General features: G+C 52.9%; 1 protein-coding gene across 1 annotated transcript in view; it reads left to right on the top strand.

Annotated features, from left to right (window-relative positions):
- CELSR3 (cadherin EGF LAG seven-pass G-type receptor 3) overlaps positions 1-14,244 on the top strand; it is a 65,078-nt gene that overhangs the window by 14,174 nt on the left and 36,660 nt on the right. Inside the window, exon 2 of the mRNA XM_043518646.1 lies at positions 6,626-7,258. Coding sequence (XP_043374581.1) covers positions 6,626-7,258 — 633 coding nt within the window. The remainder of the gene's footprint in view (positions 1-6,625; positions 7,259-14,244) is intronic.

The following is a 14,244-nucleotide window of genomic DNA, read 5'->3' as shown; positions in this document are numbered from 1 at the left end:
GTTGCACAGGCAGCTCAGAGGCAGAGTGGGCCTGGTGGGGGCTGGAAGAGTGTTGTAGTGAAATGGGGAGCTTGGTACTTAAATACGTTGGCCCTTCATCTCCTGAGACCGAGTTTCCAGTTAGAGCTCAGGAGGGTTTGCAGCTCCCAGTGCTGCCAACAAACCTACAACCTCAACCTCCGATGTGGCCATTTGTGACAGATTGTGCTGGGCTCTGTGATTTGGAGCCTTTAACAGGGATTGGACTGAGTCCCCCAAACTCATTTCACTTGTGAGCGCAGTAAGATCTGAATGCAGCTGTCTAATGGAGTGTCAGCCCTCTTGCACATCCCAGCAACAATGCCCATTGGCTGTATGTAATGCATGAAAGCCCAGGTTATGTCAGCGCCACAGGAGATAGCAAATGCAATTATCTCCCATTCAGCAGGGCTGGCAGCACAGACACGAAGCGGAGCAAGGTGCTGATAATATCCTCCTGCTGTACTGTCCCTAGGACACAATGGCTCCGTCTGCACCAAGAACGGCCCGTCACCCTGTCTCTCCCTTTCACAAGGCCATGACAGGAACAATGTGGGGGAGACCAGAAGGACTTCTGGGTCCCCCCCCAAACCTTCCACTGAGAACACAATGATGCTTTGCGGAGCAGGAGCATTAGGAGGGTGGAAAAGAGATTATTGATGTGAATTAAAAAGCTCTGTGCACTTACACTAGTAATTAAGGCAGCTCCCCCCTTGGAAATGGTAGGAGCTATTCTGACTGTTGTATGCGGGCCGCATCTCACCTTTGGTGTGGTGTCCTGCAAATGGAGCGGTTACACTGGCTGAGGATCCAGAGGTGCTTTGTTATAGCCGAGAGTAGCAGGCAGCATGGGTTATAGATAGGCGGAGTAGCTGCGAACTCATCTTTCAGTTTTCAGTTGCAGGAAAAAATATGAAAGGTGTATAAATAAAAGCACAAAGAGAGCGGAGATGTATGGGCCAGAGCGTAATGACTTGACTTCTTATTCTCCGGAAGCTCTTTGGCTGTAGAGAACCATTCCATCACAATCACGTTGTCCTGGGGCTGCTGCTATCACAGGCCCTATTATTGTGGATGGGACTCAGAAGAGGACAAGGCTAGGAAGGAGCCCTCAGGGAAAAGGTAGAGCTCCCCTCTCCTCCAGGCCCTGCCACAGCTCTAGGGGTAGTGACACAGCAGGAAGCTGTGTGCAGAGAAACTGAGTCCTGTGTCTCTAGCAGGTTGGCTGTGCGGGAGAAAGTCTCTGCATCTCAGCTGTGTGATTGTGTGTGGTGAGGGGAGCTGAGGTTGTTGCGCTGGCCCACAATCCTTTGGGGGCACAAACTAATGATGCTGCAAACAGCAGCATTCCCTGGGAATCGGGAGTATCCGGGAAAAAGCAGGGTGGGTGGCGGCACCAGTCTGGGGAACAGGCTGCTGTGAGTTCAGCTTGAATGCAGTGCACTGTAGAAGACAGGGCCGTGAGGCCTGGCAGAATTGGGGTGATGGGCAGGTCTAGGAGGCTGCTGTTTGTGTGAGCTCAGGCAGATCATTGTGCCAGCAACACTGAAACCTCCAAGGAGAGGTCAGTCACTGATGCATGGTCTATGTCTTCTTAGCACAGCTGGGGGATTGATAAGGATGTCATTGCTTGGTGGGGGGGCATTCCAGCAGGACCACCCAGAGACCTCCCTGAGTCCATTTGCATCAGTTCTGAAATGGTTCTGTGTCCCCCTCTGTCTGGGCTCTAGCATTTGCTAGGCACCGATATGCTAACACTCTCTGCAAATGGTAACTCTGGGAAGAGGGACCTTCAGAGGAGTGTCCTGATGGACCTGCAGCTTCTCGAGTTTAGGGTATTGGCCTGCAGGTGCCCATTGCTGATTTAGCTCCTCTGAAAGGTCCAAAGGCACTATCAGAACGTGCCCCCCCAGTTGCTGTAGGGGCTCTCCAGGGCATGGAGGGGAGGTTAAGAAAAGGGACTGACAGTGCGTGGGGCTCCCCGGTGCTGCAGGAGCTCCCTGGTGGGACACAGAAGGGTGAGTGGGAGGAGGGGAAGCAGTTGCAGAAGGTGGGGTTCCCTCCCAGACCATGTAAGTTGTCCTAGTCACAGTGGCACAGCCCCATAAATCCACTCGCATGTCTTCGCTTTTCCTGCTGAGGTGAATGTTCCCTTTGAACCCTAAGCTATGTCATAAATCAGAGCTCCCCTCCCTTGTGTGTGCTGAGTCCTGAGCCTCAAGATATTCCTTGAACTTGGCACAAAAATGTTAACAATAGTGTGGATTAAAGCTGCCCCGTGTTCTTGTGAAAGGGAATGTGCGAGGCCATTCCTGGGGGATCCATTTTCCTGTCAGACGCCAGGTCCAATCTTTCTGCAGCAGATAGGGGAAGAGTAATGCCCCTTTCAGGAAACCGATCAAGGCTCTTTCAAGTGGTGCTTTGCAGAGATGATCACACTGGCTCAGGAAGCGGAAAGGGAGGAGATCGGAGGGAATGACACTGGTTCTGTAGCCTTCAGGCCTTTTGTGTCGCTACAGGGGACCAGCTCCATCCGTTTCCCAGCCCTCTTCCTGCGTTAGCACTTTTAAGGGATATTGGGGTCGGAGGCAGGGTGGCTGAGCTTGGTTTCAGGTGCAAGTCACCTCCCCTGGTCCAGCGAGGTGCTGCTTTGGCATGAGTTGCTGCAGCCGGTGTGAATATTGGCTCACATGGGCCAGTCTTGTTGCTGAAGAAGGTTTGTTTTTAAATCTGGAGTTTCCCAGAATCTGTTGTATGGTGCTGAACCTGATACCCGCATGCAGCTTGTTGCTGCCCAGAGGAGAAGGTCACACCACAGCCGCCCAGGGAGGAGGCAAGTGAGGAATAGCACCTTGTACATGTGTAGCATAAGTGCCAAATGGCACCAGAGCAGCTGTCTAGTAAGTCTGAAGACAGATTGTTCCATTATATGGTGAATTCCAAGTTTTCTTATGATTATTATAAAACATTCCTATAGCATTGTAAATTTCCTCACTGCCTCGCTGAGCATCAGCAGAGCACATGCCCTGCCTTGAAGAGTTTCCTGGCTCAAGAAGAGAAAAATGCACAAGGGGCAGCAAGATGTGGGGGGTTATTCATGAAGAGAAGATGGGTCAGATTCATCCCCAGTGTAAATCAGCTGACATCACTAATGAGCAGGGCCGAAGGGAGCAGGGGTTGTGGGAAAAAGCATCTTCCAGGAAAAGATTTGAAGAAGGAAAGGGATCGGCCCCTTGGTGGGTGTGAGTGGGCTGGACTTGTGATCAAATGGGGCATTGGAATATTTCCTGACAAAGCCACTGATCGTCATCATTAAACCACCCCCAACGAGCAGCGGTAGCTATGTCGGAGGGGAGAGCATTTCTATTGGTGGCACTTATGTCACTCAAAGGGGTGTTTTTTTCACACCCCTAAGCAACAGAAATTGTACTGACAAAAGTGCTAGTGTAGACATAACAGAAACCTACTTTTCCCTAGTTAGATCAGGGAAGGTTAAAAACAGCCATGCCAGGGCCAGCAGGCTTAATACAGGGTAGGGTAGTTAGCAGGATGGAAAACTATAGCGCAGGGCACTCCTGATGAATAAAGAACCCATGGCATTTTTGCAAGATTCAGGGTGTTAGTCTCATTGTCCTGACAAAACCCCAACTGGGTAATTGTATTCTTCCATTCTATGGCTAAACCCTAACTTGGCCCTATCTACCTACCTTCCTACTCATCACCGTAGTACCTAAGTTCTAAGCCCTTCCTGTGCTAAACTCTTGTGTAGTGTTGATGGGAAGTGCTGCTGCATTCCACCCAAAGCTAGATGCATTTTAGTGGTAGGGAAAGTGGAGTGATGCTGAGTCTAAAGTCGAGGGAAGCTCTGTGTTGGCTGCCAGCAGCAGCCTGGGCACCAGGGGAAAGAGGCAGCCAGCTCAGAATGCACAGTGTGTGGAAAGTGATCCCCACATGAATTGAATTCTGTGAAATAGCTGAAGCTTTGAAATGCTCTGTAGAAACCAGTTAATAACAATGGAGTAGTAACAGTATTAGTAGTAGCAGTAAGAGTCTGCCTTGTGGCCTTATGTTCTCTTGTCTGCATTGCCATGCAGGCAGGCCCCGGGGGGTGGAGGGAGACGGTCTCTCACTGCCACGCCATCCCTGCTGGCCTTTGAAGGGAGTCCCACGCAGCCCATTGCCTTGATTGCCATAGCTCACTGAGATCTGCGGCTTAGAGGAAGGGTCCCTCTCTATTGTCATTCCAGAGGAGGCAGGCTTGCCCCTGAACATTTGGTGAGCTGATGACTCTGAATCTGAAGTCATGGGGATACTGAGTGTTAGCTGCTAGTAGCCTGGACCCCAGGGGGAAGGGGCAGCCAGCTCAGCATGCTCCATGGATGTGCACAGAACTGTGCACGGAATAGGATCCCAGGGGCTGGAGTTTGTTTGCAAGAAAGATAAAGATAAAAGAGAATAAAGCAATTCAAGTTGGGGAAGGAAGGAAGAGCAGAGTGAGATGGGGAGCAGATGATGAGGAGGAAGGAAACAGTGAGACAGGCATAGAGCCTTTGAGACCCAGAAGAGAGGAAGGGGATGGGAAGGGAAGGAGGGAGGGAAAAGCAGACAGAATGAATTGTCAGAATACTAGTAGCCAAAACACATTGAAACCCTGTTATCTGCTCTTAGCTCCTGCCACCCCAGTGCTTGCTTACTCCTCAGCCCCTCCCCCAGCTGTGCCCCTGGCTAGCCAGGACTATTGCTTGCTCACTTTTCTGAGCACCCAATTTGCTCCCAAGTGTGCAAAGACTCAAATCAAACAGAAGCTTAGTGGCAGACTCTGCCCAGGTCCAGTGTGTGCTGAGCATAGCAGGCATGCGTTCAGGTTGCCTCTCGTGCATACGTTATTTATATATACAGGCCTCATGTATTCTTTGATTCCATGTATTAAGTGGCGGCACAGAATCATGCTCCAGAATCTCAGCTATCATTTAAAAAAAAAAATCTAGCCCTCAAGGTAGCAAGGGAAGCCTTCCAAATGTGACCTGAATGTAATCAATGCAGGAATATCTGCCTGAGTCTGCAGAGTGCCTGAAACAATAACTCTGTAGCAGAACTGCCCTCTGATTCTCAGTGGAGAATTAATTCTCAAACTTAATGATGACAGTTTAAATGGCACCATTGCTGACTATTTTACTGTCAATCATTTCAAAAGTAACGTCCTTAGGCCAAAAAGAAAAGGAGTACTTGTGGCACCTTAGAGACTAACAAATTTAGTTAAATTTGTTAGTCTCTAAGGTGCCACAAGTACTCCTTTTCTTTTTGCGAATACAGACTAACACGGCTGCTACTCTGAAACCTGTGATTATGCAAGGTCCTTAGGCCGTAACCCAAGCTGCCAGAGACTCAGCTTCCCTCTGACAGCTTCTGTGGTGGTTGTGGTGTGTTGTTAATACACCGGTCGGTGGCACACTGAGAATTGTACATGCAGAGGTAGTGTAACAAACAGGATAATCAATATCCAGTTAAATACCAGTGTGGGAAGGGCTGTGTTAAGTGGGTTATTCACACTGAACACAGTGACACCCTTCACTATTCAATGTATCAAAAGTTGTTGCAGAGACTTCTCTCTGGGTGCTGGAGTAGCCACAGAAATTAGGCCTGGCCATGGGGTTTAGGCCAAGCTTGGAGTGGGATCTGTGGAGCTCTGGGTACTCATGGATAGGGCCCGACCAAATTCATGGTCCATTTTGGTCAATGTCACGGTCATAGGATTTTAAAAATCATAAATTTCATGATTTCAGCTATTTAAACCTGAAATTTCACGGTGCTGTAATTGTAAGGGTCCTGACCCAAAAAGGAGTTGGGGGCGGGGGGTTGCAGTCCTGCTATCCTTACTTCTGCGCTGCTGCTGGCAGAGGTGCTGCCTTGAGAGCTGGGCAGCTGGAGAACGGCAGCTGCTGGCCAGGAGCCCAGCTCTGAAGACAGAGCCACCACCAGCAGCAGTGCAGAAGTAAGGGTGACACGGTATGGTATTAAGTATCAGAGGGGTAGCGGTGTTAGTGTGGATCTGTAAAAGTGGCAAAGAGTCCTGTGGCACCTTATAGACTAACAGATGTATTGGAGCATAAGCTTTCGTGGGTGAATGCCCACTTCGTCGGATGCATGTCTGTTAGTCTATAAGGTGCCACAGGTCTCTTTGCCGCTTTTATGGTATAGTATTGCCACCCTTACGTCTGCACTGCTGCTGGCGGGATGCTGCCTTCAGAGCTGTGCACCCAGCCAGCAGTTGCCGTCCTCTGGCTGCCCAGCTCTGAAGGCAGCACAGAAATAAGGGTAGCAATACCACAACCCCCCTAAAATAGCTTTGTGATCCCCCTGTGACTCCCTTTAGGTCAGGACCTCCAATTTGAGAAACGCTGGTCTCCCCCTATGAAATCTGTATAGTATAGGGTAAAAGCACACAAAAGACCAGATTTCACTGGGGAGACCAGATTTCACAGTCTGTGACACGTTTTTCATGACCGTGAATTTGGTAGGGCCCTGCTCGGAGCTCTATCCCGCTCATGCCCTAATCTCCCAGTCAAACAGCTGCCGTGCTCTAATGTTTCCCTCGTCTCTTCTGCAGATGGGATCCACAGCGTGACAGCCCAGTGCGTCCTGCGTGTCATCGTCATCACAGAGGACATGCTGGCCAACAGCATCACAGTGCGGCTGGAGAACATGTGGCAGGAACGCTTCCTCTCGCCGCTGCTCACCAGCTTCCTGGAGGGCGTGGCCACTGTGTTGGCCACACCCAAGGAGGATGTCTTCATCTTCAACATCCAGAACGACACGGATGTGGGTGGCTCGGTGCTGAATGTCAGCTTCTCAGCGCTGGCTCCCCGGGGCGGCCACTTCTTCAGCTCAGAGGAGCTTCAGGAGCAGTTGTACATGAAGCGCATGACTCTGACCTCCGTCTCCACGCTGGAGGTGCTGCCCTTCGATGACAACGTCTGCCTGCGGGAGCCATGCCAGAACTACATGAAGTGCATCTCCGTGCTCAAGTTTGACAGCTCGGCCCCCTTCATCGCCTCCCCATCCACCCTCTTCCGGCCCATTCACCCCATCACAGGCTTGCGCTGCCGCTGCCCCCAGGGCTTCACTGGGGACTACTGTGAAACCGAGATCAACCTGTGCTACTCCAACCCCTGCCATAACGGGGGCATCTGCACCCGCAGGGAGGGTGGCTACACCTGCATCTGCCGACAGCACTTCACAGGTTAGTTCCTGATCCCTGCTGAGGGGGAGGTGCACGCTGTGTTGTGGGCACAGCTCTGCCAGGCCTGGCCATCAGTGGGGAAGAGGGTCTCTGCTATCCCAGGATAAAGAGGCCTGCTTTCTGACCGTGTCTTTGCCACACACCTTTCCAGCAGCAGTAACTCTGGTTCTTTGCTCTGTAAAGCAGTCTCCTGGGTTCTTCCCATCCCCCTTGCTCCTGAAGAATCAGTTGCTAGTGCTGCAGACTTAGTGGATTCTGCTGCTTTGAGTCTGTAAATGTCCCCTGGCTTGTGTTTTGCTGGTTTAACCAGGACGGGAGGCATTAGGTACAAAATGCCGTGGCCCTAGGCCTGGCACCAGCCCTGACAAGGGAATCAATGCCACGGGAGCTCCCAGCTCTATGGAGCTGTTTGTAACAAGGCTGAAACCCTTTGACTAAAGTGAAATGCCTTGTCCTACCCTGGTATGTCAGGAAGTGGGGATTTCGGGGTTACCCCATGGAGAGGGGACTCTCTCCTCTTCTCTCAATTGCTTTCCCAGGGGCTGGGGAATGTCCATGGGATGGGGAGGAAAGAGGCAGCTGTTTCTACTTATCCTCCCAGTTGCTCATGGCTGCAATGCCACAGATATTCCAGGCTGGCAGACATGACACTCAGGTGCTTCCCACACATGGAATCTACCCTCAGCTCTGCAGTGGCTGGAGCTTTCCATCCTCAGCAGCCTCTTGTCCCTGAGAAGTCAGAAAGTTTCATTTCACTCGGGGAAATCAAACTGCTAAGGAGCCTGCTCCTCTGAGCCATTGCTGCAGGGTGCACTGAGGCAGCAGTCGGGAGACTTGTGATGGGGGCTCCAGCCTGTGACGGTCACACAGTGCTGCTGGCAGAGACACCCAGATCTATTGCTCAGCTTCCGGCGCATCCACCCAGCCAGTCAGTTTATCAACATCTGGCAGAGCCACTCAGTGCATTGAGGTCCCTTCCCCCAGCAGGTGGGAGGGCAGGGAGGGAGTCACTCTTAGGAGGGGAAGTAAGGCTGACTGGTGCATGGCATATTCCACAGGGGGAAATGTGGAGACCAAGCATCACTCCAGAATTGCCAGCACCACTCTGCTTGGGAAGGAATGGAGAGGTTGAGTCGTGCCGTCCATCAGGGAAGGAGATTCTAATAAGGGTGTAGAGGCTGCTGGGCTGAAATGTGAATCTGTACCCCAGTGCCAGCCCCCAGGAGCATGAGGAACAGCTCACACTGCAGGAGTGTGACTGGGACTGGGGAGCACTGGCAGAGCTGTGGTGGGCTGGGCCAGGCCTGGAAGAGTTGAGGTGCTGCAGGTCAGGAGTCAGAGGCCTTGCAGAGCTGTGTGGGGATACTAGGACTGCAGTAGACAGGGGTGCTCTTGGTCAGGACTGAGGGACATGGGAAGAGGTGCAAGGACTGGACTAGCAGAGGTGTTGGCCTCCTAAACTAGCCCTGTGCTTGCTGCATGGAGAAGTGGGAAGGGAGCCTGTGGCTGCTGGTGGAGTGAGGATCTCATTGGCTGGGTCCCAGGCCTGTGGCTCCCCTCAGTTGGGAAGAATTGCTGTGGGGGATGGGGGGTAGCAGATGGCAGGGTAGTGAGCAGCTCCTGCATCCTGGTTACTGGTGAGATAAGCAAAGTCAATAGTAATTAACCCCCAGCATTTAAAGTGTGAACAGACATTAGCAGAGGGGTTAATGAGCTCGTTTCCCTGTCACTTCCCGCCATCTCCCCATCCCCCACAAGCAGCCGGGCAGGTAACAGGACCTAGTGCTGGGTGGTTCCCTGCTCGCCTCCGGAAGCCACAAGGAGACAAAATGGGAAGAGGCAGCTTCCCCCTCACCCCCCGACCCAGGTTCTCTCTGTCCGTCTGCTTGTCTAAGTGCTTCCAGGGCTCTCATCACCTCATTTCCCAACCCCTGTCGCCTGCTCTGTCACCTGAGCCCAGCTCTGAGCATCATCCGCTGGGCTGGTCAAAGCCTTGTCAGGGCTGATCGACATGGGCAAGCATAGCTCAGCCGGCGAGTGGGGAGAGGGAGTGTCAGCCTGCTGGGAGGGCCTGGAAGGTAGCCTGGACCAGCTAGCAGCTGTGTGCACACACAGTGCCTTGCCCTGCCAGGGTGTGTGCAGCAGCCAGAAACTGCTGCAGATTGGGCCTTTGGATGCGAGCAGGGCCAGACCAGTGCCCAGAACTCGCCCTCTCCTACTCTTAGCTCTGTTCCTTCTCCCTCATGCACAGGGTTCTCATGGGCTGTCCGTGGCCCATTGTTCTCTCCCTTTCCTTCCCAGGAGCGCGTCTCCAGCCTGGTTACACACCCATCTGGATACGAGTCTCTCCAGGACCTGGGCCTTCCACTGGGCTCCATGCTCCCATTGATTTGCTCTTGTCCTGACCCTGTGGGCTTTAATGGCCCCAGTGACCTAGCAACAGCAGCCTCTAACGCGTTGTGGGGTAACAGCACAGAGTCCAGGCCAGGCCTTACCTAGAGCTGGGCTGTGCGGAGACACTGGGGCCTGGCGGGCTGAGGGCTCCCTGCATGCTGATTCCCTTGGAATAATGAGTTGGGGACTCTCCTGGATCGCTGTGCACTGGGAAGGATGCTGGGGTGGCCCTGAGTTTCTGTGCTCACTAGAATCAGGCTGCTTGCCCTACAGCATGTCACCAGTATGATGTAGCCCTATCCCATTTGAGGGCTGTTTGATTTGTGCTGATATGTGTCACCAGGGGAGGCCTGTGCGATGGGCCCAGGCTAATCCTAGGCTGAACGTCAGCGCCCAGAAACGCATTCTGGGGATGTCCCTGGGTGTGCTCCTTCAGCACAAAGAGGGTGGGCTAGTGTTGGGAGGGAAATGAACAGCTGTTGCACCTGAGTTCCCTGGAGATGAGACAGGTGGGGGAAGGGCCAGTGTAGTAGATACCACCGAGGAGAGAGAGACCAAGAAGGGAGAGTAGAGAGTCCAGGACTGCAAGCCCTGGGCTCTGAGGAGCTCTGGAGCCTGTGACCACTTGAGGAAGAGGGGAGGAGGGTGAGGAGTTCTCAGCCCTCCAGTTGGGATGAATAAAACATGGCTGCTGCTTCCTTCCTTCCAACCCCCCTCCTCCCACAGTGCCAGCTCAGAGGAATACATTACTGATCCCATCAAAGGGAAAGAGGGTGCTTTCATTTCAGAGACAATGAAAAATGTCTCTGGTTCCCTTGGGTGCATGGCTGCCTGTTCCCAGATTTAAAGTGACAGGAACTCCCCCTTTGATAGCTGCATGGATCAGCCTTGATCTGTGGTAGAAGGGAAACACAGGGCGGGGGAAGAGAGAACAGGGGGCTGACGCTGCAAACCTACAGCAGGCAGGGCAGGTGTGTGTGGGAATCCCCCATCCTTGCAGCGGGGTGGTGACGAGGGCTCCGACCCGGTTTGCAGTTTGCATTTGTGGGGGCTTAGACTGCAGATACCAGGATGTGGGGATTCCCAAGGGTCATGTGGTGTCTGGCTCCACCCCTCTGGAAAGGCTGGGAGGTTCATCCTGAGCCGAGGCACAGTGCAGGGACAGACGTTTCCAGATACTGTGTGGTGTGGCATCATTACAAATATAACCCGTCTGAAAGGGGTGGTGGCTGGCTTGGGGGTGGGGAACTAGACACAGCACCTTCCACCTCCAGTGCTCCCCTTCCAAGGTGGGGCTCAGGTCATTGGGCCTGGCTGTTCCAGGGGCTGGAGGAAAGAGACAGGGCCTTTCACCTACAGGCCACCAGCTCCATCAGGTTCCAGGCCAGCCATAGCTGCAATTGTGGCCATGGCCTATGTGAATTGAGTGTGTGGTGCCAGTCTGGTTCCTGCAGGATCACACGGGTCGATGTAATCACCCCCTGTGTGGAAGCTCATACCAGAGAGGCCATGGAGAGTAAACTCCTCACCTCTTGGGACAGAGTCCCTCCAGGGCAGGGCTGAGGCACACAGGCCGGGCAGCATGGGAGGGAAGCCTGCCCTACCACTGCCTGGCCTATGCCCACTCGGTGAGTAGATAAAGCTGGTGCTCTCCAACCTGGTACCCTGCACCAGTAGGGTCTCAGGCCCAGCTCCTCCCATGCAGTTAGGGTCCGAACTCCCACTGAAGTCAGTGGAAGTGAGGAGCCTAAATATCTTTGGAGGTCTGGGCCAACGTATTCAGAGACCTTCCCTGGAGCTGTCCTAGGGCAGCACTCTGGGAATTACAGAGTGTTTTCCCTACGGACAAAGCGAGCCTGTCAACCTTGGCCATCCCAGGGTCACTGAGAAAGAAGTTTCCTGTTGAAGAAAAGAGACCCAGCTTCCTCCATTAGCTATGTTATACTGCGTGCTGGTGAGATGCTCCACCAGCAATGCTGCAGGACACGGCCATGAGGGTTTCTTCTTAGTGGAACTGATGAAATGAGTGCATGTGAAACCAAGGGACTGGAGCGCCGAGTACTGTCAGGAAAGGGTGGGCAGGAGCTGCTGAAGCATCCCACTACTGCTCGGCTGATGCACCTCATCCCCTACTAGTCCAGCCTTCTGCTCTCCCCATATGGCTCTGCTGATGCCTCACAGTACTGACCCACAGATCCAGCCCCCTCATGCAGCAGGGGCCTCTTCCAGCCTCCCTTGGGCAGAGACTTCCAGTTCCGCCGGAATTGTGAGCTGGGTTTCGTATGCAGCGAGGCTGAGAGAGCAGGACTCGTTGCGTTGGTGACCTTAGCAAGCTTGTGAACTCCGATCTGCAGGGCTACATGTGTAGTAAGAGCCTCAGTAATTACGAGTTTGAAGGTGTTCTCGGCAATGCCATAAAGCCCGTATGCTCCGGTATCTAATGAGTATTGAAATAGAGAGGGACTCGTCCCTTCTAACTCTGGAATCCTATGGTTCTCCATTCCCTCTCCGGAGCCACGGGTAACAGAGAGAAACCCCAGTGGAACTGACATTTCCTGCCTCAGTGACCATGGCAAAGAGTTCAGCTTGCTGAATGATGGCGGGAGTGTGAACTTAGGGCCCTGCTGAAGTTCCAGCCATGGCCTTGAGTGGCAGGCAGCGCCACTCAGTGGCCATGCAGGCAAATAACAGTGCATTCGCTGTTGTAGCTGTGGATGTTAGAGATAAGGTAGGTGTGGTAATATCTTTTATTGGACTGACTTCTGTTGGTGAGAGAGGCAAGCTCTCAAGCTTTGTGTAAGTGCAAAAGCTTGTCTCTCTCAGCAACACAAGTTGGTCCAATAAAATATATTACCTTACCCACCTTGTTTCTCTAACAGCGTATGCACGACAGACCTCTACGTACTGCACAGGAAACAGAGATGGGAAAAGACCCATTGGATCATGCAATCTATCTCCCCAAGGCCAATGCAGGATTTCTGCCCAATCCAGTGTTCCAAGCCACAGGAGATTCCCTCTAAAGAGAGAGAGGAGCTCACTCTCCAGAGTTTATGCAGTCCCTGGCCTTTCTACTGGGCCTGCTGTCCAAAAGTTAATCTGATGGCATTTACATTGGTGGTTTATAATGAATACCCCAGTGCATTAGGGTAATGGACTAAAGCCAGGTCCTGTTACCTGGTTTCCTGGCTGTGGATTGGGTTCCCTGTGGTTAATCCAGGTTCTGTTACTCTGGGGCACTAACCCCATTCCATCTCCTTGCTCATCCCTTCATGGGAGCAGTAATGTGTGCCCTTTACTCCTCACACCACTGCCAAGGCAACAGATTGAAATAAGGAAATGGGATGGCTTCATTCAGTGCCAGCAAAATCTGACTGTGTCAACTTGCTCCCTTGCTATTCCTGTCTTTCCTCGCAACTCCTCAGTTCTGGCCTGAACTACCCTCTTCTGCTCCAGTTGTGGGCCCGCACACTGTGCAGCCAGTGAAGCTCGGTCCACACCCGCGACGTCCCTGATACTCTAATTCTGGTCCCAGCAAAGCTCTACTCATGTACTGCAGCCCAGACCCGCAGCCTCCCCCTCATTTCATTCTTGGGACTTGACCTAGCCCTGCCGATATCCCTCACTTCTGACCTGCAACCTCCCTTTTATCCAGGCCCACTCCTCTCCAAGTAGAGACCCCTGGTAGCTTCTGGGTTGTGGACAAACCTCCTTTAAGGACTAGGTTGAGGACAGCAAACTCATTTCACTTATAGCTGTGAGCCCTGGGCTCTGGAGGAGTGCTGCAGCAGAGTGAAAGGCCTTTGCAGTGTTTTACTGGCCTTACAAAGCATTTCCATCTTCTTGGACCTCTTTGCTATGCAATATACTAACCTGTTAGTGCTTAGTGCCAGGATGTAGGGCCCTGTTAGTTGGTGGCAGGGGCCGTAGGAAAAGCTTTGGGAATCTCCAAGCCGTAAGTGCCCATCTCACCCAGAGCAGAGAGGATCTCTAGTGGCTTCCAACAGGGGGTAAGGTCAGATCTGCTGGGTCCAACCACTAGCAAAGCCTGACCAGGTGTGCAGTGGGGTCAGGTGCCTGCAGAGATCAGGTCAACTCCCTGCACTTGTGCTCCAAAGCGAAGTGCTTGCACTGAATGAACTCTGTGGAGTGAGGCACGTATGGGGCCCAGTTCGCTGTGTCACAGTCCCTGAGAGTCTCTGCATTAGGGGGTTACCTGTGGCTGCCCTCCCCACACCTACAGCTGGATCACTCTGCTGTGCTGCATGGTGATGACTTGGGTCTGGGCTCATCATAGGAGGAACCCTCTGACCTGTCTCAGCCAGGCACCAGGTCCGTCCCACAAGAGGAAGAAGGGAGGATTTATGAGAGGCCCTCTGCAGCTGAGGGCGAGTGGGGCAGATGCAAGCAGGAGCTGGGAGGCACTGTCTGGAGATTCATCTGTCAGGGCTGCTGGGAGGTGGGTTGTTGGTGAGCAGTACACATCCCACTCCAGGCTGTTTCCCTCTCCCAGCCTATGTGGTTACAACTAGCACTGGCAGCAGTATTGGCAGTCCAGAAGGCAGATGCATTTCAGCTCAGGGGTGGAAGGACTG

This window comes from Dermochelys coriacea, chromosome 7 (genome assembly GCF_009764565.3).
Source record: "Dermochelys coriacea isolate rDerCor1 chromosome 7, rDerCor1.pri.v4, whole genome shotgun sequence".
Classification (NCBI taxonomy): Eukaryota; Metazoa; Chordata; order Testudines; family Dermochelyidae; genus Dermochelys; species Dermochelys coriacea.
Note: the sequence above shows the minus strand (reverse complement) of the source record. Positions and strands in the feature narration are given on the sequence as shown.